General features: G+C 42.2%; 1 protein-coding gene across 5 annotated transcripts in view; it reads right to left on the bottom strand.

Annotated features, from left to right (window-relative positions):
* Nsd3 (nuclear receptor binding SET domain protein 3) overlaps window positions 1-22,805 on the bottom strand; it is a 111,416-nt gene that overhangs the window by 26,655 nt on the left and 61,956 nt on the right. For 4 of the 5 annotated variants that reach the window (XM_052162761.1, XM_052162760.1, XM_052162762.1 and 1 more), the window contains exons 8-14: window positions 16,825-16,925; window positions 14,483-14,528; window positions 11,446-11,576; window positions 10,282-10,410; window positions 9,532-9,658; window positions 7,590-7,787; window positions 7,024-7,194 (exon numbers count right to left, since the gene is read on the bottom strand). In XM_052162761.1, the coding sequence (XP_052018721.1) occupies window positions 7,024-7,194; window positions 7,590-7,787; window positions 9,532-9,658; window positions 10,282-10,410; window positions 11,446-11,576; window positions 14,483-14,528; window positions 16,825-16,925 (903 nt within the window). Of the gene's footprint in view, window positions 1-7,023; window positions 7,195-7,589; window positions 7,788-9,531; window positions 9,659-10,281; window positions 10,411-11,445; window positions 11,577-12,082; window positions 13,532-14,482; window positions 14,529-16,824; window positions 16,926-22,805 lie in introns of those variants that run through there. The other variant, XM_052162764.1, reaches the window with a different exon arrangement.

The following is a 22,805-nucleotide window of genomic DNA, read 5'->3' as shown; positions in this document are numbered from 1 at the left end:
TTGAGAAGGAAGAGTTGTGGTTTGGGAGAATCACCGCTGACTTTTCCTGTGGTGTGATCTTCATTTGATGCTGCCCTCCACTGAGATGGGGTCAAGAAATGTCGGAACTAGATCGGGCACAGTGGTGCACACCTTTAGTCCCAGTACTTGGGAGGGAGAGGCAGGTCAATTCAAGCAAGTCCAGGACCTCCAGGGCTCTGTTCCACAGAGAAACCCTATCTGGAAAAACAAACAGGAAGGAAGGGAGGAAGGGAGGGAGGGAGGGAGGACGGACAACAGATCTGAACTAGGTAAAAGAATGGAATTTGATACTGCTACTCACATAGGAATCTTATAAGAGAAGTTATTTAATGTCAAAAAAAATTATCCATTTCGTACAAAGAGGTGGTATTAAAAAGTGAGTGAAAAGAGATTTTTAAAATGAGAAAAGTCTGGTGCAGCAATTGTCAGAGTGACCAACCAATGACTGACTGGTCCAGCTTGAGACCCAGGCCAAGAGAGGCAGGCCATGATGGCCACTGCCTGGAGGACCAGGAGCCAGAGGCTGGACAGCCCGGAGACCTCGGACAGGAAAAAAAGTCCTAGCATAACTGTGATCAGAGAGGCTTCATCTAACAACTGATGGGAGCGGATGCGGAAAGCCAGAGCCAGACATTGGTGCAGCTCAGGAAGCCCATGGAGGATGGAAAAGATGGATTGTGGGGGGCCAGAGAGGGCAAGAACACCACAAGGAAATATCCACAGAATCAACTACCAGGGCTTCCAGACACTAAACTGACAACCACAGAGCATGCATATACACGCACACATGTATGCATGTATGTATGTATGTATGTATGTATGTATGTAGATATGTAGGTAGTTAGGTAGGTATGTTATAGTTGTGTAGCTCGGACTCCTAACAGTAGGAGCAGGGGCTGTCTCTAACATTTCTGCTTACTTTTGCCCCCCCCCCACCTCCTACTGGGTTGCTTCGTGCAGCCTTAATATGAGGGGAGGTACCTAGTCTTACTGTAACTTGATATGTCATGTTTGGTTGCTATCCGAGAAAGGCCTGCCATTTTCTGAAGGGAAATGGAGGAGTGGATCTGGAGAAGAGAGAGAGGGAGGGAGAGGAGCCTGGGAGGAGAAGAGGGAGGGGAAACTGTAGTTGAGATGTAATTTATCAGAGAATAAAAACAAAAAGTCTTTGAGAAGGTTACTAGCTATTTAAACTATCTGTAAAGTTATACTTCAAAAAGAATAAAATATATTTTAAAACTCTACTATAAAGTTATTATAAATTATACCACATGATTATAAAAAAGAAAAAATGAGAAAGGCCAAGTAGAATCGTCCCACTCACCAGTCTGTGACCCAGGAAAATAACTCAACCTAGGTCTTCGTGTTCTTACTCACATAAACCAGGGAATATTTCTCCTACAGCAATTGTGGCAATTATTTCAAATTGTCTCTATTACAGTGTGATATGCATATGCAAAAGAAAATGCTATTACTACTATCAAAATAAACAAGAAAACCCTAACCTATCAGCTCCAGTACAAAGTAAGGCTTAGGATGTAAAGTTTTTTATTTTATATAGTCCCCAAGAAGTATGAACATTTAAGTAATATAAACTGTACTGATAGGTGTCTCGCTATTCTCTATGGTGTTTCAAGTTGGCTGGGGATGTAGGTAAAACCTCTAAAGATATTTGTAGACCTTTCAGTCCTTAAGAATTAGCTTTATGACTTTATTTTTTAGTTAATTAACCATGTGTGTTCCAGTTTGTGTATACATGCATGCAAATAGAGGCCAGAGGTCAACTAGCAGGGACAGGGTCTCTTCTCCCATCGAGTACATCCCTGGGATTCAATATCAGACTGCCAAGCTTAGCAGCAAGCATCTTTACCCATGGAGCATCTTTACTCAATGGCCCAGGCTTAATGATTTAAATATCCAGTAACTAGGAACTAAGAAAAAATCCTTTATGGGATTAGAAAAATTTCTAATAAGATTAGAAAGAGAAAATAAGCAATATTTTCTAATTCTAAAACATTTTATTGAAGTGGTTTTTGGTCACATGGATTTACTATAGTCAGCCTATTTAAAAACAGGTGTATTTAATGTTTAAAAAATTACATGTTTGTACTTCTTTTTTGCTTTTTTGGCTTTTTTTGAGAGAAGATCTCATGTAGTACTGGCTGTCCCATAACTCACTATGTAGACCAGGCTGACTTAGAAATCAGAGATATGCCTGCCTCTGGTTTCCAAATGCTGGGACTAAAGATGTGTGCCACCACACCTGGCTTACATATTTGTACTTTAAAAGACTTTGGTTTAAATCTTCTCAAATCTCAAACAGCTGGTATGTTTAGTCTGAATTTTTGTAAAATGCTAAGAGAAAATGAAGTTTTTTCCTAATACAAAGTTAATTTGCTATACAGTTAAAATATGCAAGCATTCATTGCATGGGTATTTAGATAAAGTATAGGCAGATATAATCATAGATTCTAATTCTGAATGGTAGGGCTTTGTCCCATGGATATTATTCTCAAGCTATTAGTTAATGAACATCAATTTAATTTCACAAAATGGCAAAAGTCTCTTTAACTATACATTTTCTAGCTGTCCTAAGTTGAAACATTTTTAAAGAGCAACCAATTTTAAAAAGAAAAAAAAAAAAGCCAAATAGCTGAGGGCAATGGCGCCCGCCTTAGGCCACTCTTTGGAGCAGAGGCTAGTTGGTCTACAGAGTGAGTTCTACAAAGTGAGATCCTGTCTTGGAAAACAAACAAAACAAAGATTAGTTATTAAATGAAACATAGCACAAAAATACTGGATAAAATATTGACTACACTGGGCTAGACTTAGAATATGCACCAAAGTAAACTAACATACCAGTTCTAAATGGACATTTTTTGGCATGCTATGATAAAGGGTCTGGAAGAGCCAGAACAGAAAAGGGTAGCAAAGCAACCAGGGCTGCGTGCTGTCACGGATCTGTCTGAAAGTCTCTAACACTATGTATCAAGTTTATAATTCAACAGTTTGGGGTTAGAAAGGTGGCTGAGGTTGAGAGCACTAGTTTGTCACAGAGGACCCAGGTTTGATACCCAGCACCCACATGATAGCTGACAGCTCACAACCACCTTTAACTCCAGTTCCAGGGTATCTGATGATCTCTTATGGCCTAGTGGACACTGCACACATGCACACGCACACACTCAGGTACAAATACCTGAATTCAGGTCCTTTCTGATCTCCACTCTATTCAGGAACAGAAGGTGGGGACACATTTTTATTTAGCATTTGCCTATCTGACCCCCTCTGAATCTTTTCTGTCACCATTAACAGTGTGGCAATGAATACCTTGGTTGAACCTCTGCAGGCTTCAAAGCAGGGTAACTACTCTTGCTTCAGGTGGGATAAGGAAGAATGCTGGAGCAATTGTCTAGCGGGAGTCCTGGGTTTAATCCCCAGACCACAAGCAAACAAACAAATCAAAACAAAACCATCAGTGTTCCTTTCTTTATGCCAGATAGCATATATGCTTAGGAAACTGAGGAATCTGGCTGGCTATAGTAGGGACTGCATACAAGCTGCTAATACAGAAGTGTTTACTTCATCATTAGCTGCCTATCACTTCTAAGTTTTTGTTGTTTTTTAAATGCTATTATATCTTTTTAAGTTGGCATGGTAAATAAAATACCTATAGTCCCAGCTACTTGGGGACTGTAGAAGCAGAAGGACCACTTGAGTTCAGAAGTTTAAGACTAGCCTCTAGATAGATTTCACCTTAAACCAAAAACAGAAAGAAAACCTTAACACACACACACACACACACACACACACACACACACACACACACACGCGCGCGCGCGCGCGCAAGAGTGTGTGTGTGTGTGTGTGTGTGTGTGTGTAATATAAAACTCCCAACAAATTAACTGTGTCCTAAAGCAAAAGCAAACAGTAAGGTCTAAATATAACATAACAGACTTAATATATCTAGTAGTTCTTTCAAATGTTACATAGAGGGAAATGCAAAAAATTAAATTTATTTATTTATTAATTTTGGTTCAGAAACAATAGTAACTCAATCTTTGGGTACAGCAACTAAAACCTAATCTTGTAAGCCTTATTAAAATCTGATTCCTCCAGTGGCGAATCCTTGTGGATCCACCATGATACCGGGAAACTCTAGCAGCTATATCTTACCCTTCTGCTGCCCCCCGTTCCAAAAGTGAAAATTTTTTAAAAAAACAAATGACATTATTAAGTAAAACAGATATTTATAATGATTCCTAATTATTAAAAAAAAAAGAATGTTATATAATACAGCCAAGATAAAGATGGACAGTGTATATCATAGTCGATGAAGTCTTATTTTACATGTTCCATGTGTTGGTTTGGATAAGAATGACCCCCAGACTCAAGTGTTTGAGTCCCCAGGTGGGGGAACAGTTTGGGAGAGATTAGGAGGTGTGGCTTTGGAGAAGTTGTGTCCCTGGGGCAGTTTGTGTTCTCTGCCTCATGGTTTTGACTCAGCACGCAGGCTGGCTTTGGGCTAGGCCCCAGCACCATGGCTGCCTGCTACTGCGGCCCTGGCATGATGGGGGAGCATCTGAAACTGCAAGTAGGCCCTCACTAGGTGCCCTCTCTCCTAAGCTGCCTGGGTGGTGTTTCCCCACCGCAATAGAAGAGTGAGTGGGGGTATACTGCTCACAGGCTTGGTTAGGCTCGGCTTTCGAGAAGCAGAAGACTGGCCGGGGAAGCAAGGCTGAACACTGTACGTGGGACTTGCTGGGTGTCATCCCAGCAGGACTCTGGAAATCAGCAGTGGTCAGAACACTGTGGACTACAGAGGTGTCAGCCCACGATGTGTCAGAGGGAAAGGATGTGGCTTAGGGACTTACTCTTGTGATATTTTGACAAAGAATGTAGTTTGTTTTTACCCTTGTCTAAAGAATCTGCCTGAGGCTAAATTGTTTTGGATTTTGTCATGGGCAAAAACAACCTAGTGTTTTCTGTGTTGTGGTTATTAGTGATTACTCCTGTTCAGATCTACAATGAAAAAGAACAAGCAGGGAAGAAAAGAAACACACAACGTACAGTCACAGAAGAGCGTGAGGAAATTATGCTGAAGCCAAGTCTTGTGCTCAGAAATGAGACTTTTAAAGAAAGGTCCGATTGGAACAGGAACAACAGCAACAGTGACCTTAGGCTAGACCTAACTCAGCTAAGTCTCTAACTCAGAGGGGAAACACCCTTGCTTCTAAAGGTAAGGAAATCTTACTCCACCAGAAGAGCATCAACAAATGAAGTTCATGCAAATGTAGTTCAGGGAAGGGTCCAGGCCTATCCCAAGCACTGCAGCAGAACTCGGCCTCTCCCTACATGGCTCTGGCTTGTAGAGGCAGGAACATACAAGTAAAGGGGTCTAAATTCTTCCTTCATGGTTAAGGAAAGATGCTGAGGCCAGGTGCGTGACAGGGGAGTACCTGCATGTAGGCCCAGAGAGGCCACGGTATGAAGCTAAGAAAATTAAGTCTGGATTGCTGGAGACCCCACAGTGTTGGAGATGCCAGTGTCCTGTGACATCTGTCAGAGAGAACTGCCAACAGTGTGGAAGCAGTCCAAGAGAGAGGAGTTCTGCGGACAGCAGAGTGGAAGGTGTGGGAAATCTCAAGCGCCCTCTGTCACCAAACATGGAGACAGTTTGCAGTTTGCCCTGCTGTGGTTTGGTCCTGCTTTGGCCCAGTACTGCCTCACTGTGCTCCTGTTCTTTTGGAATGGTCATGTACATTCTGTGCCATTGTATGTTGAAGAATATAATTTGCCTTTTGATTTTACAGGGGTTCCAGGTAAGAGAGCCCTGAGTCTCAGAAGAGACTCTGGACTTCTGTGAAGCCTTAGACCGAAAGAGACTATGGAAGTCTTTACAGTTCGACTAAATGCACTCTGCATAAGATTTCATAGTCACAAGCCTATGGGGGCCAGGAAGTGGAATGTGGTAGTTTGAAAATGTAAATTATGCCTATAGGCTCATATGTCTGAATGCTTGATTTTCTAGTTGCTGGACTCATCTGTGACGGATTAAGAAGTGTGGCCTTGTTGGAGGGTGTGTGTCACTGAGGAGGGGCTTGCTCTCTGGCTTTTGGTTATCGCAGCATCTAAGCTCTCTGCTTCTGCCCCAGCACCACACCTGCCAGCTCTGTGCTTCCCACCATGATGGTTGCAGAGTAATCCTCTGAAACTGTAAGAAAGCTCACAATTAAATGCTTTCATTTATAAATTAACGTTGGTCACGGTATTTTGTCACAGCACTAGAAAAGTAAGACATACTTAAGTTTGTTAATGCCATCTCTGGTCATCCACAGGACACAATACTGTTTTTAGTTTATCGATTCCACGAATGTGGAAAACCCTTCATGGCTGCTTTTATCAGGCCCTCTCTCAATGATCAAAGCATACAAATGAGAATGTGCCGCCCTTGCCTTGCACACCACACTTCCAAGCAGCTGACAAAAACTGCAGGAAGTTCTGCTAAAGACTGAAGAGAATAATCTTTTCATTAGAGACACAGAAAAACTAACCAACAACTTACTTATAATTCTAAGTAAAAATTACTTATAATTTCTTTTTCTTCCTTTTTGAGACAGGGTCTCTCTCTACATAGCCTTAGATGGCCCTGGAACTTGCTACGTAGATCAGCCTCACCTAAACTCACGGAGATCCTCCTGCCTCTGCCTCTCCAGTGCTAGGATCAAAGGTGTGCACCACCATACCCATCTTAAGGTATTTTTAAAATGCAGATGCTAGTTTAGCTTGTGGAAGAATTGATATTTTCACAATGTGGATGTCTGCCTGAAACGTTCTCTCCTAGTACTATATATACAACAGAATGCAGTCAGCAGTCAGCACTCGCTGGGACATCGTACCATAAGACAGACAGCTGGAGTTCTTACCGATGCAGAGACACAGTTAAATGGAGAAATATGTGAATGATGTCAGAACAAGGAAATAAAACAGATTGACACTCACCTCTGGCACAAACGAAACAAAAGCCTACGTTTATAGCAGCAGACTGACTACTCCGCTTGGAATGGTTACTACAGATGAGGATGTGCGAGGACACAGAGACACTTCCAGCAGCGACACACGCATCTCCAAAGTGATAGGCGATTGGGCATCTCAAGCACCTCATCATCCGGCCTGTGTGAAGACAGGTCAAGAAGCGGTCTACAGCATGCTGGGTATGACACAGGACCAGGGCTCCCCCGCCGTGTGAAACTGGTTAGTTAGTATAGAGTGTTCTCCTTCCGCAAGGCCATCATAGTCCCTAGATTCGAGGCTAATAGTCATTTAGGGAATCCTCCAAAGGAATCAGGATCTACTTCAAATACTCTATCTACACCTAAGGAAGTTTTTAGCATAGTGGTCTGATTTTCTGAATTGACAACCTAACCTCTGCCTAAGAAGTCAACTGTGTGGCTCAGCTTTTAAACTTGGAGTTAAACAGAGAGCGGCTTCCGCTGCTGACAGACGTGCGAGCAGACTGCCGCCCAGCACGGCACTTTATACACTGTCCCTCCTTTGACTCTGGTTACCTTTGCTTGCTTTGTGGATGTCTTTCTCCATAGAGCAGGAAGAGCAACAGTGCTGGGGACAGCGGAATCCTTTTGACTCAAAGATGGCAGTGGGGAATTTGCGGACACAGGCTTCATGATAAAACTTTCCACAAACACTAACAGAACAACGTTTCACATCCTTACCAGACACCTTACATGAAAAACATGGGTGCTGCCCTAGAAAATTGATAAAAAAAAATTAGGTTAAGTAAAATCTGATTAAAACATATTACAGTTCCTTCACTGACTCATTCAACGTGTTGGGCTTAGGCCTCGGGCGCGCGGGGCGACGACCCTAACACTGGGCTACATCCCAGCACTTGGTCTTCTGAGACAAGTACCCCAGACCAGATCAAAATCACTATCCACTGGCTTCAGTCTCCTTAGCTCAGTTACAGGTGTACGCCTCCACAGAAGCTAAAGATTCCTTTATACAGAAGCAGCTACAAATATCAAAGAGCTTCCTGTAAAGAAAGAGCGCTTACATTTTAGAACTTAGCAGTACAAAAAGAAGCCTGGGGCTGGAGTGAAGGCTTGGTGGTCATGATCACTGACTGCTTCTCCAGAGGACCTGTGTTTGGTTCTCAGCACCCTCAAGGCATCACACAACTGACTGTAACTTCAGGACTGACACCCCTACACAAACATATATATACATACAGGCAAAACGCCAATGCACATGAAATAAAAATAAATAAATTGTTAAAAGTTTATAAGTAAAGTCCTATTTTTAAAAAGATTGATAAAGACATTACTGCACATTTGCTAATTTGAAAATTCATATCAATGGGAAACTTTTAGAAAAACAGAACTTACCAATACTAAAACATAAATAAATAAATAAATAAATAAATAAATAAATAAATAAATAAATAAATGTTTGACTTAGTTCCTAGTTGGTAAAACCATTGGAGGGATTAGGAGGTGTGGCCTAGTGGGAGGAGGTGTGTCACTGGGGGAAGGGCTTTGAGGTTTCAAAGTTAGCTCTCAGCTACTGCTCTACCATCACGCCTGCCTGCCTGCCTGCCTGCCCGCCCGCCCGCTGCCACGGTCACGGACTCACCCTCAGAAGCCTAAGTTCCGATAACTCTTTCTTCTATAAGTTACCTTATTGAAGGTCATGGTGTCTCTTCAGAGCAATAGAAAAGCAACTAAAACAACTAGCTATGTTGTTTCAGATTTAACAACTGCTTTCTAACGAGCTGAAACAAAACCATGACGATATTAGAGAAGAAACTTAAACTTGCATATTTCTTTGTATGCTACAAGAAGGCATTGGAAAATACATAGTGGGAGAAGAAGTCAACGATAAATACAAAGTTTTAAAAAAAATTAACAGCAGGTCTGGCATGGTAGTGCAGACCTTTAATCCCTGCACTGTGGGGGTGGAGGCATAGGCAGGTATATTTATGTGAGTTTAAAGCCAGCCTGGTCTACACAGTGAGTTATAGGACAGCCAGGTCTACATAGTAAGATCCTGTCTTTAAAAATAATAGCATTATTTTTCCTCACAAAACATGTAATCATATTTACAGCTTTACTATAATCATATTTAGTTACTATAAACATTTACTATGTTATATTGAAATATTTACTGTAACCATAATTAAGAGTTTGCATCGATACTTGTTGAGTCTACTAAAGGACTTTCCATTGTTTGCTAAGCACACACCCCAGTCTTAAGCTGATTTACACATGTAGGTGCTTTGGACTGTTTGGGGTTTTTTTTTTGTTTTTTTTTTTTGTTTTTTTTTTTGACCTTGGAAAGCTTTGATGGTGTCTTGGCTTGCTGAAATACCTATGGGAGGGAAGAGAAGCTTGGCCTGGCTTACCCATGACCCAGTAAGTCACAGAGAGTCATCACGGGGTGGGGGTGGGGGGTGAGGGGAGCCACCACCCTGCCCAGCCTTCCCCAGCTCACCAGTCTCACACTCCTCACAGGTGAAGGGTCCCTCGGGGACTGCAGTCAGCCCGAGGCACTCCAAGTGAAAGTGTCTGCAGCATTCCCCCTCACAAGAAATAAGACAGTCTCCAGTGTTTTCACAGATCTGCAAGAGCAAGGAAGCAGCAGTTCTCAAACTTGCCACTAGTACTGACCATGGTGCTGGCTGAGGTAGAGGCCACTGGATTTTCTCCTAGTATTCTGAGTTAGGAGGTCTAAAAAGGGAGCCCAAGAACCTACAGTTCTTTTTTCTCTTCTTCGTATTTATTTATTTATTTATTTATTTATTTATTTATTTATTTAGAGACATGGCTTCTCTGCAAAGCCCTCTGGTTCCCAGACCCTCCATGGAGCTCACACACACATCTGTAATTCCAGTTCCCCTTCTGACCTCCTCAGGCACCAGGCAAGCATGTGATACACACACCCTCATGAAGGCAAAATATAACTCAAAAAAATTAAGAAGGAATAGTAGCTGGGCATGGTGGTGGCTCACAGTGAGTCCAAAGCTAGCCTGGGGTAGAGAGCAAGCCTCAGACCAGGCAAGGCGATCGATCCTGTCTCAGAAGCAAAACAACAAAAGCCTAATAAGCTTGAACCTTGCACCTGAATGACAGACATTTCATCAGGATGGGAGAACACGAAGCTTTAAAGCCACATAACAGAAAGTAGAGGAGACTGGAGCAGCTGGTAGGAGTGGATCACGGGCTCTAAGGGCCACCTGCCTACCTGACACACAGAGTCCTTCTTACTCGCACCGACGCCTCTCCGAGACAGACTCGAGTCCACCGACTGGGCATCAGAAGCGTCTGCATCAGCAGCCGCCGAGGGGCTCTCTGCTTGTTTGCCAAAGCCTACCTATGTGGAAGACAGACAGCAAGAGGTAAAGGAGACGCAGTTCCTGACACATGCAAAACCCAGGGAAACCAGCTGGAGGCCATCTCACCGCAGCCTGCCCGCCTTCTTTTCTTTTCTTCCTTCCTTTAACCCCGGGAAGGTGTCTGTGTATCTGTCTGTCATTTGGGAGAAACTGCAGCTAACATTTAAAAGGCAACAACGGCAAACTGTTATACAAGAAACCTACGAAGTAAGTTTCACACAACCAACGGGATTCCCCAAGCCAAGCTATACTTTTAACCTCAGCACTGGTGAGCCGGAGACAGGCAGATGTCTGTGATTTCCAGGCCAGCCTGGACTTCATGGAAAGTTCTAGGCCATCCAGAGTTAATTTTGTTGTTGTTGTTGTTATTATTATAAGTCAGGGTATTATTATCATTATTATTGTTGTTGTTATTATAAGTTATTATAAGTTATTATTATTATTATTATTATTATTATTATTATTATTATTATTATTATAAGTCAGGGTCTCATAATGGAGCTCTGCTATCCTGGAACTTCCTATGTACCGCAGGTTGTCCAATTACTCAAGAGATCTGCCTGCCTACCTTCTTAGCATGGGATTAATGCCTGGCCCATCATTTTTCTTAAACAAGAGCTGCCCACTACCACATGAAGCATCTCATTTGGATGGGCCCATGGTTTTGGAAGCTTGACTGCCCTACATTCTCCTACAGTGAGCCCCGAACGCCTCACACGCCTTCCAGCAGGAGAGCACAGCTGCTGGGAAGTAGATACATATATATTTATGTCCTGGGACAAGACTCTCCTCTATTGGGGAAGGCCATGCTCTTCAGTCTGAGGGAGATGCATATGCAGCAACGAAGAAAGGAAACCCTGCCCAGACAGGTAGGCAGATGACTGTGGCGACTAGGAGGGAGTGAGGACGGACAGTTCCCCACTGCGTTCTAGCCTACCACGAGGATGTTCACATTGCCCGTTGCCCAGATTCTCCCACGAAAGCACGCTACTGTGGCTAACAAGTACACTCACCTGCCCGTCACTCAGCCCTCTCGAATCCGAGTCAGATGTGTCTCTGTATGTGCAACTGGCCGTCTCTACATCGGTTGAGGCACGACTCCTTTTCTTTAGAGGCTTACAGGAATCTGAAATCTCGCTGGCACCTTAACATAACACACTGGAATTAATCCTAAAATAGTACTTAGGGTCACAGTTTAAACTTTTTTTGTTGGCATTTTCTTTCCCCAAACTTGTCTTAAGTATACTGGGGGAAATCCACCGCTCTCTGTAGCACTCTGACTTCCAATAGTAAGTGATCCCATTCACAATGCTCTATAGATACATTAAGTTCAGTTCTGCTCGTCACCATTTCCCCAGCAAGGCCCAAGTTCCACTCTAGACATCCATTCTATCCAAACTGAGAGACAGCCAATTGATTTGGAACAATTCAGAGAACCATTTGATTTCGTAAGGGGAAGACATGAAACCCAACACATTGTTGTTTACAAATACGGTTGCAGAGACACCTCCATCTTGTTTTATTAGGGATGTGACAAATCTTTGATTTGTATTCGATCCGTACACGGATAGTGCCATTTCAACCCCCCAATTTTGCGATTCAGTTGATTATTATCCCCCCCCAATAAATTTTGGATTTTCATAATTGCTCTTTCTTGGTAAAGTGGCATTTATTGTGACCGTTCACAAGTGCTGCGGCACGTCTACACATCACGCCATGTGGGAGGCACATCACTGAGGCCTGCAATGGACAATCAGTGTTCAAGTGGGAGAAATCACCCAGGGCTAGATGAGAGAGAAGCCTCTGGACTTTGTGAGGGAGAGAAGAAATAGATACTTGGGAAAAAAAGGCAGAGAAGAGTGTGGAATTTTTTTTTTAAAACTGCGTGTAATACAAATCCAGCCAAAACAATAGTGCAAAAAGTTACAAAGCAACAATCTCTTGGGCTAATGCGGTAGGCTATACAGAGATAGCCACGATGAAATGTGCAGGTCAGGCACGGTGAATACCAAGGAACCAAGGAGACGGGGAAGATTTCCACCCACAGTTTGTTTTAGATATCCCCCCAAACTTTCCATACAACAAACAGACATCTAGTTCAGCCCAGCAAGCTACGGTGGAATTGTGCAGTCCGGAAGAGACTGTGGAGAAACAAGTCTCCTGAGGTCATGAGGATCCGCAACAGGCTGAAGGGAGCGCTTGGTGTACAGCCACGGTCTGTGGTGGAGGATGTGGGCCTCGGGAGACTGCTCTGGTTACTGGAACTTTCTTAGCACCTCTCATCCTACAAGTTTGCACTGAAAGCTTCCTGACCGCTACCAATGAGGGTGCCTGCCCATGTCAATGCTGATTAAAAAACACAAGTACACAAATCTATCTCTTTCATTGCTGGTGTGTGGAACCAGAACACCACCACAAAGTATTTCCTTGGCCTAAGAGATCACGGAATTAACAAGGAGTTTTAACAGAAGAACAGGAGTGCTGTACTGAGAGGCTTGCGAAGGGAAACACAGGTACCGCCAATTCCGATGAATTTCTGAAAATGCCAGAAAAATGACAGGCCACCAAAGGCAGCCGTCCTGTTGTTCTCCATGACAACGGCACTAATGTTAGAAAAAATAATAAGAGCTTTTAATGATTGCAATGTATACAGTTTGGGCCATTTGGCAAAACCCTGAAGATGTGTATTAATGATGCTTTATTTAAAAACAAAACAGTCCATGTTGGAATTGACCAGGGTAAGTTAAATGGTGGGTTTTTTTTTAGGCTGGACCCATGATTTAAGCTGTACCCATCCAGCTTAGACAAAAAAAGAAAAAAAAAAAGATAGAGAGAAATCATCTGAATGTTAAAGCAATTGTTCAGTCTTGAAGAAGAAACCAGGCCAGAGAACGCCAATAATGATGATTGGCAAAATCAAAATCAAAACAAAAGGAACTTTATCGAGCCGCCGACAAAGAACTCTTGCACGGAGACTCCAAGTCTGGAGTTTCTGGGATGAAATTGTACAGGAATCTCAGTCCACAGTTTCCTCTTTCGCTGCGGAGACGGAGCTGTCACTGAATCTGACAGAGCCCTGCGCTCCTCGGTCCGCCGACCCTGTGGAATGGTGGAAACACAACGCAATCAGGCCTCCTAATCTCGCAGCGATTGATCGCGATGTCTTTTCTTGGAGCTCCGCCAAGCAGTGTTCCCTCCGAGAGGCGTTCAGTTCTGCTGAGGATCTCCACGGAGACCATCGCTGCAGACTTCTCCCCGAGAGTGCAGACAGGCTGGTGTTTTATTTATTTTAAAATAATGCAAAATTTGCCCAGAGTAAACTACAGGTTCTAAATACAGTTTGAGCTCACCGAAATTTCTTGAGTCATGCTATGGAGTTTGTACTATACTCAGATTGCACACAGAAAACACATATATAAGTTTAAGCCTTCTTAAACTTTGTGCATATCTCAAAGAGATTTACATATGGTCATCTACTAGTGGCCATAGTTATGCTAAGGGTCAATTTACAAAACGATTGTACAGCACTGAAAAGGGTGGCATCATTGTTTCCCAGTCAAGCTGTCCTGTCTGATTTGCCATAGTCCATTTTTGACAAGCATTAATAGCTACTATTCGGTATTCAGTCGAATACCAAAAGAGTGGATTCGTCACATCCCTAGTTTATAAGCCAGTGAAATCCCAAAATCTTATGGAGAAAAGTTGGAAACAATACCAAGTCTACACAGTGTTCTCTAATTTATCAAAACAAGAAAGACTTTTTACATAGAAGTACAGAGTAGGACCGACTGTAAAAGAATCTCTCTCCCTCTCGCTCCCTCTCTCTCTCTTTCTCTCTCTCTCTATCTCTCTCTCTCTCTCTCACACACACACACACACACACACACACACACACACACACACAAACACACACATGAGGAGGGTGGAATTCCACACTGAATAGCAACAAAGATTTACAGAGACAGACAAAAATACATGAAGCACAAATAAATTATTCTTAAAAATTGGTTTAATGAAGGGACTGCAAAGCAGCATCATAGAGTAACTCACCTTTCTGTAATCCGGTCTTCAGGGAAGCCTGAGGAGTTGTTTCAACCTGTTTGGACAGAAAAATACAACATTAACGGGAGGTTTTTCCACTTGTAGAAAATAGAGGGAAAAAATTACATTTTCATCAATCTAAATAGTGATAAGCGATCAATGTTATTGAAAGTCTGAACTCAATCCCATCTTCGGGATCAAGTTGTCTGTCTCAAGGTCAGGGAGGCGTAAACCCTAGCTGCCTGTGCTGAGTACCAAGTGACAGCGTAGCCTCATGCTCTTTAGCAAAGACTTCCCACCGCGCCCCTGGTGCTTGAGGAGAACCAGAGAATTTTCATCAGTGTCTGGGAGGCAGGTAAGGGGCTGTTTCTGTGACCAGCCCCAATGCTGCTATGAACCCCTCCCGCCCCAAAGACATTAGGATAAATGTTTACTTACTATGATACTCAGGTTAATGTAACTCACGCCACTTTAAGACCCTTCCTTCCGCGCCTGCACTCACAGCTAAGTTGCTGGCAATCGGGACCCTCTCTGTAGAGAGTGCTACATGGCTCCATACAGCTGGCAGCTCAATACTTGTGCTGCTAGAACAAACTTAATACGTTTGTGATATTGCAATAGCACTTTCTTGAGTGTCTTATGAACAGTGTCTTGATCCTACATTAGGAGAGCGAGATCAGAAGTTATTCTGCCAATGTATATGTAAAACACGTGGTATTGGAAGACTGAACCATTGCAATGGGGAAAGGATGCTGGTTGCACAAGTTCCTGTTTAGGCTAGGATGGAATTTTATGTTTCTTTAAGATGTGAAATATGCATGTTGAAACACATTTTGTAAATATTTAAGGATTGTTCTAAGCTTTTTAAAAATTTTTTTATTTTTTTTTACAACAGGTAAAAAAACATACAACAGGAATGCTTTTTGTACGATACAATTAGTTGTACAAATATAAAATCTTCTAAACAATCACTGGCATTAGTCTACTACTAACTATATATAACACAGTGGCAGTAACAATTTGTCCCATTATTTTTACTCATTCTGTTTGTTTATTTTAAAATGACTAGTCACAGACTGAATTTGGGAACCAGGTGGCAAAGTCACAATTTCATTTTGGTAAGAAATATTATAGATTTGTCAGACTTGAGATTTTTTGCTTTTGTTTTAATTTCCTATATATGGAAATTATATGATAAATGACAAATATTACTGAAATTTTAGCTAAATATTCTTAAAAAATGTTTTATATGCTTGTGATACCATAGAGCACCCACAAAGTTAGCTTTGAAATTTGGAAGTTTTAAATTATGAATAAAGTTTTAAATTTTAAATAAAAAAGTACATACTCTTCCACAGTAAATTACTTTAAAATATTAAACTTACTGTAACTAATTCTGAATTTTAACACTAGATGATTGGGCTATAAAAAATAAATATTCTAAAGCTGGTTATGGTGTCAGACACCTTTAATCCCAGCAATGGGGAGGCTGAGGCAGGACCTCTGTGAATGCTTGGCCAGCCTGATCTGTATATTTTGTTCCAGGCCAGCCAGGGCTACATAGTGAAACCCTGTCTCAAAAAGTGAAGAAAGAAAAGAAACGAATGGGGACCAGCTCAGGGGCAAAGTGCTGACCTAAAAACAGATATTCACTCATTTTATAAAAATCAAAAAAATTCTGTGAGTTTATAATTGATAGAATCACTTCTCAAAATTCTTTCAAAAGGTAATTTCACATGTATATTATTACACCGATTACACCAGTTGAACACATTCAATCAAAATGTAGCCCCTCCCCACACACTTTATACTTCAATTATTGTTTATCTGACAGTTTAATTCCAGATGAGTACCATTCCACTGGAAAAAAATAACATTTCAAAAGATCTGTGACACCAACAGAAAAACCAGACCATCTATGATTACCTGATTCTTAAATATAAGAATATAAATTAAATTAATTTGATTTGTTTAAAAATAAAAACAATATATACCAGCAGCTTAAACTAAAAAAAAAAAAAAAAAAAAAAAATCAAAGGTTTTAAAAAGGGAACTCAATGATGGTTCCAAGGAAAACTCATGAAAACATGAACTCATTGTGCTTATAACAGAAATTTCAAAATGAATGTTACGGTCTCGCAGCGCTGGCTCCCCCCCAAACCTGCTCTCTGTGAAAATGCCTGAAGCACCATCACAGGCAGCTGTTTGAGAAGTCGCCACCGCAACCCCGTCAGGACAGATGGAAGGAAAGTTCAGGAAGGAGGCCAAGTGGGGAGGATCTTTCTTTGGTGACAAGAAACAAGCCACCACATTACAGACATGCGTTAACTCTCTACATGTAGGAAGCCAACCTGCTCCTTTCTCATCTTCTTCTTTGGCACAACCTCGGTGGACTTCTCTGACTCAGATCGAGTCCTGATTGATCTTCTCTGCTGCTTCTTTTCTACTGGGCCTAAGAAATGATTTAAGCACACACATTAAAAACTTACTTAAGGACTGTTGACTCATTTGGTTAAGATCTGACCAGATTCTTGACTTTTAAAATCCATTATTTACAGAATTTTAATTAAAAGTCAGTAAAAACTTTTATATACTTGGAAATGCAAAATTATTTAATAGCTCAAATAAACTGAGAACGAGCTCTATAAAAGATCCTACTTATACAAATAAGGGGGATTCTATCTAGTTTAGTTTAAAGGAAGTGTAATACCAGGGATGAAGGACTGCATGAGGCTGGTCTCAAAAAAGAAAGAGTCAAGACAAATAAAAAAGGAATCATGGGAAACCAATTACAACAAATTTTTAATATTTTTCATGCTAAGTGTAAAATAAGCTTAAAGATGAGTATGAGTGTGTATGTGTGTGTGAGAGAGAGAGAGACAGAGACAGAGAGACAGAGACAGAGACAGAGACACAGAGACAGAGACAGAGACAGGGGCTCACTATGTAGTCTTGGCTCTCCTGGAACTCATAGATATCTAAATGACTCTGCCTCCTAAGTGCTGGCACTGAAGGGGTGAGATTCCCAGCCTGTGATCTTTAAACAGTACAGTTGTTTAAAAACTAAAGTGATGCACAGTCTCCTTCTGCTACCTGCAGATCAAGATGTAGAACTGCCAGCTCCTTCTTCTCCAGCACCATGTCTGTCTACACAAATGCCATGTTTCCCAACACAACGATAATGGACTGAACCTCTGAAACTGTAAGCCAGCCACAATTTAATGTTTTCCTTTATGAGAGTTGCCTTGGTCATGGTGTCTCTTCACAGCAGTAGAACCCTCCATCCCACTAAAAGTTATATTTGTCACCCTCACCATAAAAATAAATAAATTTTATCTCTGATGTTAAATAATGTTCCATTTAGCCAGGCGGTAGTGGTGCACACCTGTAATCCCAGCACTCTAGGAGGCAGAGGCAGGCGGATTTCTGAGTTCGAGGCCAGCCTGGACTACAGAGTGAGTTCCAGGACAGCCAGGGCTATACAGGGAATCCCTGTCTCGGAAAAAAAAAACAAATCCAAACAAACAAAAACTAAAGTGATAAAAACGTACATGGACTTCATGTGGAAACTAAAGCTGACCTGGCAACTTGAAAGAACGCTGAGCCAGTTCCCACGGAGAACTCACTTCCTGAACCAGTGGACTGCCTTGGCAGGTGAAGATGCATGATACAAGCCTGATCAGCTGACTTCTGTCCCCAGAACCACAAGGAGAGGACCAATTCTCCCCTGTTGCCCTCTGACCTTCAGCATGTGCCTCCTTTACAGTCAGAGACAAGTGTCTCCTAGGCAGCCATGCAGAAGACCTTCACAACTCTTCATCTGACGGCTCTGAGTTACACAGAAATGTTTTCCTTCACCTTAGCTCAAAGCCACAAAAAAGAATAATCCTGCAATAATCTGGAATTGGTAGTTTGGCAATCCACATTTTATTTAGTTCATGTACCTGTGTGTGTGCATTTATTTATATGGTCCACATGCCACAGTGCCAGTGTGGTGAGCAGAGGACAACCTATGGGGGCCAGTTCTCTCCTTCTACCATGTGGATCCTGGGACCCAAACTCAGGTCATCAGGTACCTCTACCCACTATCTTCCTAGCTATTTGTCTTTTCTCGTGTACATGTATGGGTATGCCTGTGTGCATGCACAGTCACACATATGTGTATGGATGTGTGAGCACCTTAGTACAGACACAGGCAAAGGCACTATCAGGAATCAAACAAACCCAGGGCTAACGGCTGGTCTTCCAAGGCTGGAATGTAGGCATGCCACCTCACTCATCCGGCAGTGTAGCAACAGTGTATTCAGAGTTATAATTTAGTCTGCTTCTAGTACCAAAGTCACAGTCTAGTCACAGACGTCAACAAAGGTTCTGGAACCATATTTAACCCTCAACCTTTCTCCTTAAGCTGATAAAAATGTTTACTAAAGCAAGAGATAGCCTGCACTCATAATGAGACCAGCTGAGGGTTTCAGAGTCCATGCTTTAACATAATTACTACTCAAGTACTACCTAGAGAAAGAAAAGGAAACAACTTGGAAGCCACAACAAGCAAGCAAACAAACAAAACCTGCTTGTGTGTGCAGTGAGCGTAGGGTTAGCTCACGGTGCAAACAGTAGTCACAGCAGCCACTGCACTTCCTCACTGTTGACCAGATCTTGCCTTTTTTTTTTTTTTTGAGATGGGCTCTCATGTGGAACGGAGTAGCTTTCTACCACAGTCAACGGTGATCAGGAAGTCCTGACCTCCCTGCCTCCACCTCATAAGTGCTGGACCTCACAGGCATAGGTCAACAGTTTATGCGGTGCTGGGGATTGAACTCTATGCTAGGCAGACACTCTACCAACAGAGCCACATCTCAACCCTGACCTGTATCTTACAGAGGGTGAAGCAATGTGTGTGTGTGTGTGTGTGTGTAGTGTAGTGTAGTGTAGTGTAGTGTAGTGTAGTGTATTTGGAAAATAATGTAGTAACCTACTATGAATATAAGTATCACTCTTCAAAATCACAAAAATGTCAGTGGTACCCAGTTGATGTATTTAAGTTTTAAAAAACGCTTGCAGCTGAGACAATGGCACAATGGCTTCGGAAGGGAAATGGTCTCTCTTCTGATCCTTGGACTACTAGAGTTATCTCTACAGAAGAGAGGTGATGATTTAAAAAGACAAAAGCATGCTTACTGGCAACAGTAAAAGCAAACTCAAAGCCCTAGCACCCATCCCTGAAAGCAGGTTCTAGTCAAACCTTAGAGGCTAAGCTCTGTGTCTAACAATCAGACAGCCTTTCCTAAATTCATAGTAGAACATTCAACTTAAGGAAAACAAAGAAAAGTTCACAACAGAACTTGAAACTTAACAGATTACACAAAGACATAATGTTCAGTAGCTGAGGGGAGGGAGGAAGAATGACCCATTAATAAAAGCTGTGGCACTTAACAGTCCAGTAGCAAACAATTTGTTTTCTCCCTTTCGAAGAGACTATAGGTGTGTAAATAAACATCTGGCTATTTCACTTAACATAAGACAAGTTAACAAAGCAGCTATAAAAGCTGCTATGCCTATTTGAATAGCTGAGGCCCAAACATTTTTGTTGTTGTTGTTGTTATAGTCAAAGAAAGTGAACATTGTATCTTGGCCAGTCACTTGCTTGTCTTCAATTTCACTGTATGAGATGGATGCTGTCTGCTGACATGATGCAGACACAGACTTGCCGTCAGTTGCTACCCCTCATTCAGCTCAGCTTCCCTTCCCAGCTAGATCCTGGATAAAGATGGCTGTTCACTGTGCTTCATCCAATTTGTACCCAAGCCCGTGTGAAAGCCAAGTCCTGTCCTGCATCCCTCACCCGAGTTTTAGATAGCTAGTCCAAGTCCTTTTCTTTCTTCCCTGGTTTCCCCTCCAAGACAGGGTTTTCCTGACTAGCTCTGGCTCTGTAGACCAGGTGGGCTTCAAATTCAGAGATGTGCCTGCTTCTGCCTCCTGAATGCTGGGATTAAAGGCCTACACACCACCCCTGCCTGACCCAAGTAGAATGGTGGTTGTTATGTAGTTTTTGTAGCAATTCACTCACAAAAATAACTCTCGGTTTCCTCCATCACAGCCTAGATTACTACTGACTCAAGATTTCTATTTCTATTTTCTAGACTCTGACTCTTGCAGATCATTTGATCAGTATACTATTACAATATAATCAGAAGTACCCTGAGCCAGTGAAATAGCTCAGTGGTAAAGGCCCCCAGAGACTACACTGTGGAAGGACAGAACCCATTTCTCAGGTTTTCCAGACCTCTGGGCAGTGGTACACATGCACCACATATACAAATAAATAAGTGTCATTTTGAAAAAGGAATTAAGTCTATACATGTTCTCTGCCCTTCCTTCCTAAATTCCTAATTCTCTAAGCAGTGTGAATGAATGCATAATTTGTTTTTTCATCTCTGACCTAGTTCCTGACACAAAACATTTAAGTGGATGAGAGCAGATCTGTCTTTTACTCTGGTAGACAACACCTAATGGGCTGCTAGGCTATGGTTGGTCCCTGGAAGGACAAACTCCTGGGGAAGACAGGCTGAAACCTAAATTACCAATAGATGGCCTGTATATGCCAAAGCCTCCTAAAACTCTCTGAACTATGGCCGTAGAAAACTTCTAGGTGAGGAAACAGGAGGGGGCTGGGAGGGCGGATACCTAAGAACGACACAGAAACTATTCAGTTCTTTGTTTACACATCTGTGGTGTCTGTAATAACAATCTGTAAGCTTCAATGAAGTGCTCACCTGGGTCCTATGACAAAATGACTCAATCAGAGGAGGAAGTAGTAGCAATCCCAATGGGTAGGCTATCAACCAGAAACTCTGGAGACAGGGTTGGGGTGGTGAGTGAGGCCAGAGGATCTGAAATCCAGAGCTAGCCTGGACTACATTGGAAGAATCCTGTCTAAAACAAAACAAAACAAAACCACCAAAGCAAACCAACCAAAAGGTCCTGGAGTTATCTGGAGTCTCTGCTGTGCCTGGTGTGTGGGAGCCGATGCTGATTGGAGCAGCAATGGGAGGTGGCAAACGGCAGGGAGTCCAGGCAGGCTGGATTTCCTAGCAGTCTAAGAAACCACACACAAGCAAGCTTAAACCTGAAGGGTCTGGCACTGAGAGAAGTGAATCAAGAGATGAAGTGGTACAACTTCAATCCCATACGAGGGAAGCAGAAGCAGGAGGTATTGTGCCTTCAAGGCCAGCCTAGTCTACAGAGTGAGTCCCAGGACAGCCAGGGCTATGAAGACAGACCCTGTCTCGAAACAAAAACAAACAAAAAGCTTGCTTAGCCGGTCAGTCTGAAGAAAAATAACCCGCTCACCTGGGTCACAGGACTATTCAATATGGCCATTGTATGGCATAACAGAAATGGTTTGGGTTTTTTTCCTTCCTAAATTACAAAATCATTTCTTAGAATTCAAAATCTTTTAAAGAACAAAATGAAATAAACTCTTATTTCTAAGATAAGATTTTAAATGGCCATTTAAAGATAAAATTAAGATTTTCTTGTTCAGTTAAGTGTTGAACTTAGGCCAGTATGCATGCCAGTCAACCACTCTACCACTGACCTATCTATATAACAGCCTATGGGCTGTGCAGGAGTTTTTGAAAAAGGTTCTCACTCTGCAGCCCAGGCTATCTTGGAATAGCCCAAGCTAACTTTGGCTGACAGTGATCTTCCTGTCTGGCCTTCTGAGTGCTAGAAGCCGCGCACTTGGCCCCCACCCCACTAAACCATTTTATTTTGGCACAAGGTCTCACTAAGTCACCTACACTGGCCTTGGAACTGGGGTGCTCATAGGAGGCTCTCCAACTGATTACAGCTCTATTTTTACTGACTACGTGAAGCAAAATAATACATAATATCATTTCTAATAATATACACTATAAATAATATTTATTGTATCATTCACATAGTACTGTCACTATGACACAAAGGTACCACACAATCTATTAAAACAAAGAAAAATTTTAAAGTCTTTTTGACAAATAGCTTGGGTCTGACAAGATGGCTCAGTGGCTCTGGGTGCTCACTGCCACGCCTGACCTGTATGGTCCCCAGGGCCCACATTAAGAGACTGGCTCCCACGAGTAGTCCCCTGAGATCCACACGCATGCCATGGCATTTAATTATTTAATTACATAAATAAAATTAAAACCTTAAATAAAAACATAGCCGTAAAATCTCCCAAAGGCGCCGGGTGGTGGTGGTGCACACCTGTAATCCCAGCACTCTGGGAGGCAGAGGCAGGCAGATTTCTGAGTTCGAGGCCAGCCTGGTCTACAGAGTGAGTTCCAGG

The sequence above is a fragment of the Apodemus sylvaticus genome, chromosome 18, assembly GCF_947179515.1.
Source record: "Apodemus sylvaticus chromosome 18, mApoSyl1.1, whole genome shotgun sequence".
NCBI classification, from domain to species: Eukaryota; Metazoa; Chordata; class Mammalia; order Rodentia; family Muridae; genus Apodemus; species Apodemus sylvaticus.
Note: the sequence above shows the minus strand (reverse complement) of the source record. Positions and strands in the feature narration are given on the sequence as shown.